The sequence below is a fragment of the Sardina pilchardus genome, chromosome 10 (genome assembly GCF_963854185.1).
Source record: "Sardina pilchardus chromosome 10, fSarPil1.1, whole genome shotgun sequence".
NCBI classification, from domain to species: Eukaryota; Metazoa; Chordata; class Actinopteri; order Clupeiformes; family Clupeidae; genus Sardina; species Sardina pilchardus.
This window is the reverse complement of record NC_085003.1, coordinates 29,688,612-29,691,111: the sequence shown is the minus strand read 5'-3', so window position 1 is coordinate 29,691,111 and position 2,500 is coordinate 29,688,612. Positions and strand designations below refer to the sequence as shown.

The window sequence follows — 2,500 nt, the reverse complement described above, 5'->3', positions numbered from 1 at the left end:
AAGGAAGAAAAAAAATAAAGGAAGAATGAATAAATGGAGAAAGGTATTTTAAGTGGTAGAGCACAGAGAGAAGGTGAGGGAGGAAGAGAGAGTCAAGTGGGAAGAGGCAGATTCTCCGTCCCTACACCTCAACCATGTGTGTTACTCCGTGTGTGTGTGTGTGTGTGTGTGTGTGTGTGTGTGTGTGTGTGTGTGTGTGGAGCCCGAGTGAGTAATGGGGACGAGGAGACTCTTCTCTCCTTCCTGTGTGAGTGTGTGGAAGGGGGCAAAGCCGGCGTTATCCGCTATCACACTCGCTTGTGCCAATCATCACACGAGACAAGCGCCTCTTCCCACAGACAAGCTGCAGGGAACAGAAGGTTAAAAGACTATCTGCTGTTTAACTTGGGTTGATTTTACAAACCAGCAAATTTGGGTCTCTGTGTGTGTGTGTGTGTGTATGTTATGTGTGTGTGTGTGTGTGTGTGTATCTGTCTGAGTATGTGCTCTTGTCTGATTGTGCAGTATGTGTGTGTGTGTGTGTGTGTGTGTGTACGTGTACGTGCGCACAAGGGAGTGAGTGTGAGCCTGTTATCTCTTCGCTGCTGGAGTGCGTGATCTATGCCAGGAACAGCCGCTGAGGTGCATCACATGATCAGATGGACCTTCAGCACATGACGGGAGACCAGGACGGCTTCCTAATAAGGGAGTCCAGGGCTCGCACACTCACCCAAGTAGCCCTCGCAGGCCTTCTGGGTAAATAGGCCACACTGACACACACTGTACTTACACACTAACCTAAGTACAGTGTGTCGAAGACATCTATCTGGTTTGGACCACTTTCTTCCAGTAGTCATTTGGTCTTTCACCTCTAAACCCCACACTTGTGCCGTTAATGTTTCTGTGCTGAACTTCATTTGCACAAACCTCATTGGTGGGCGTGTCCCCAGGCTCCTCCGATTGGATGGTTCCGGGATAGGGACCCCAGAGCGTGTCCGCTGGGAGATCTCGGCTGGCCAGGACCTTCAGGCCGTCCACACCCTCGGTCAGCGCCAGCTCATCTGAAGGGTTGAAAACACACACACACACACACACACGCACGCACACACACACACACACACACACGCACACACACACAGACACACACGACTCAGATTAGAACAAAACTCTCTATTCCTAGACCGTTTCAACATCAACCAAAACACACAGAGTCACACTCAACACACTGACATTGTACTTAATCCCATTACAGTAATTTCCCGCATATAAGCCGCATTGTGTATAAGCCGCATGACAGTGTTTTATGCAAGTTAAAAGAAACAAAACCATATTAACACCATATTAACTTGCCCCCTGTATTAACCTCATAGCTGAGGAAATTTAGCAAAATCAATGTATAAGCCGCGGATAATAGTCGGGAAATTACGGTAACTACCCTGTGGGTGCCCCTGATCCTAACACAAGACATTAGGGGATGGATACTGCTGGTCTCCCAGTGAACACAGAGGCCAGAGCTTGCGTCCAGAGGCCAGAGGCCAGAGCTTGCGTCCACCACTAGATGGGGTGTGGTGTGCTCAGACGGAGCTGGAGGTGGACGGTAGGAGAGAGGGCCAAAACGGAGGGAACTTGTGCACTTCCTCACGCAGATAAGTAAGGAACAGAGATGAGAGTCAAGGCTCTAGTGTGTGTGTGCGTGTGTGTGTGTGTGTGTGTGTGTGTGTGTGTGTGTGTGTGTGTGTGTGTGTGTGTGTGTGTGTGTGTGTGTGTGTGTGTGTGTGTGTGTGTGTGTGTGTGTGTGTGTGTGTGTGTGTGTGTGTGTGTGTGTGTGTGTGTCTGTGTGTGTGTGTGTGTGTGTGTGTGTGTGTGCGCGCATGTGTGTGTGAGTGCCAATATGTTTACGTGTACGTTTACCGTAAAGCTGGTGTAAGGGGCATAATGACTTAGATCTCACACACTTACGCTGTGTGATAATCACTGTATGATTAAAATAACAATCTGGTGAACATCCGTCCAAGAAAACCCCTCACACAGTAAACACCTTACAAACAAACAAACACACAACACACAAACACACACACACACACACACACACACACACACTCATCTAATCTCTGCTGTAATGCCTCTTATAGGCTTTAGTACCACTGCGAGTTGGGCATACCCTTGACTATGAGTCAGTATGACAGAACATTTCTTCATATGAATAGGAGCCTCAATTATTCAACACCTGTGGTTGGGACACTTACTCATGAGATTTGAAAAAGGGTTCTAATAAGAACATAACGTGATGTTATATAGAACCTTACAGACCTTCAAGTCCTTTAACGTTCCTTAACTCCTGACCAAGGACCACTGTATGGCTTTGAAAACACCTTTCCCTTGAAAAAGCCCACCAGGTGTTTCAGGGCTGGACCTACAGCTGGTCTTCTATCATGGCTGTACTCATATAAACTAACTCCCCCCCCCCCCCCCTCTCTCTCTCCCTCTCCCTCTCTCTTTCTGCCCCTGCCGATGAGCCATT

At 48.2% G+C, this 2,500-nt stretch overlaps 1 protein-coding gene across 3 annotated transcripts in view; it reads right to left on the bottom strand.

The window, feature by feature from the left end:
- Nucleotides 1-2,500, bottom strand: part of zfpm1 (zinc finger protein, FOG family member 1) — a 94,283-nt gene that overhangs the window by 27,683 nt on the left and 64,100 nt on the right. For all 3 annotated transcript variants that reach the window (XM_062547581.1, XM_062547582.1, XM_062547583.1), the window contains one exon: nucleotides 907-1,040. In XM_062547581.1, coding sequence (XP_062403565.1) covers nucleotides 907-1,040 — 134 coding nt within the window. The remainder of the gene's footprint in view (nucleotides 1-906; nucleotides 1,041-2,500) is intronic.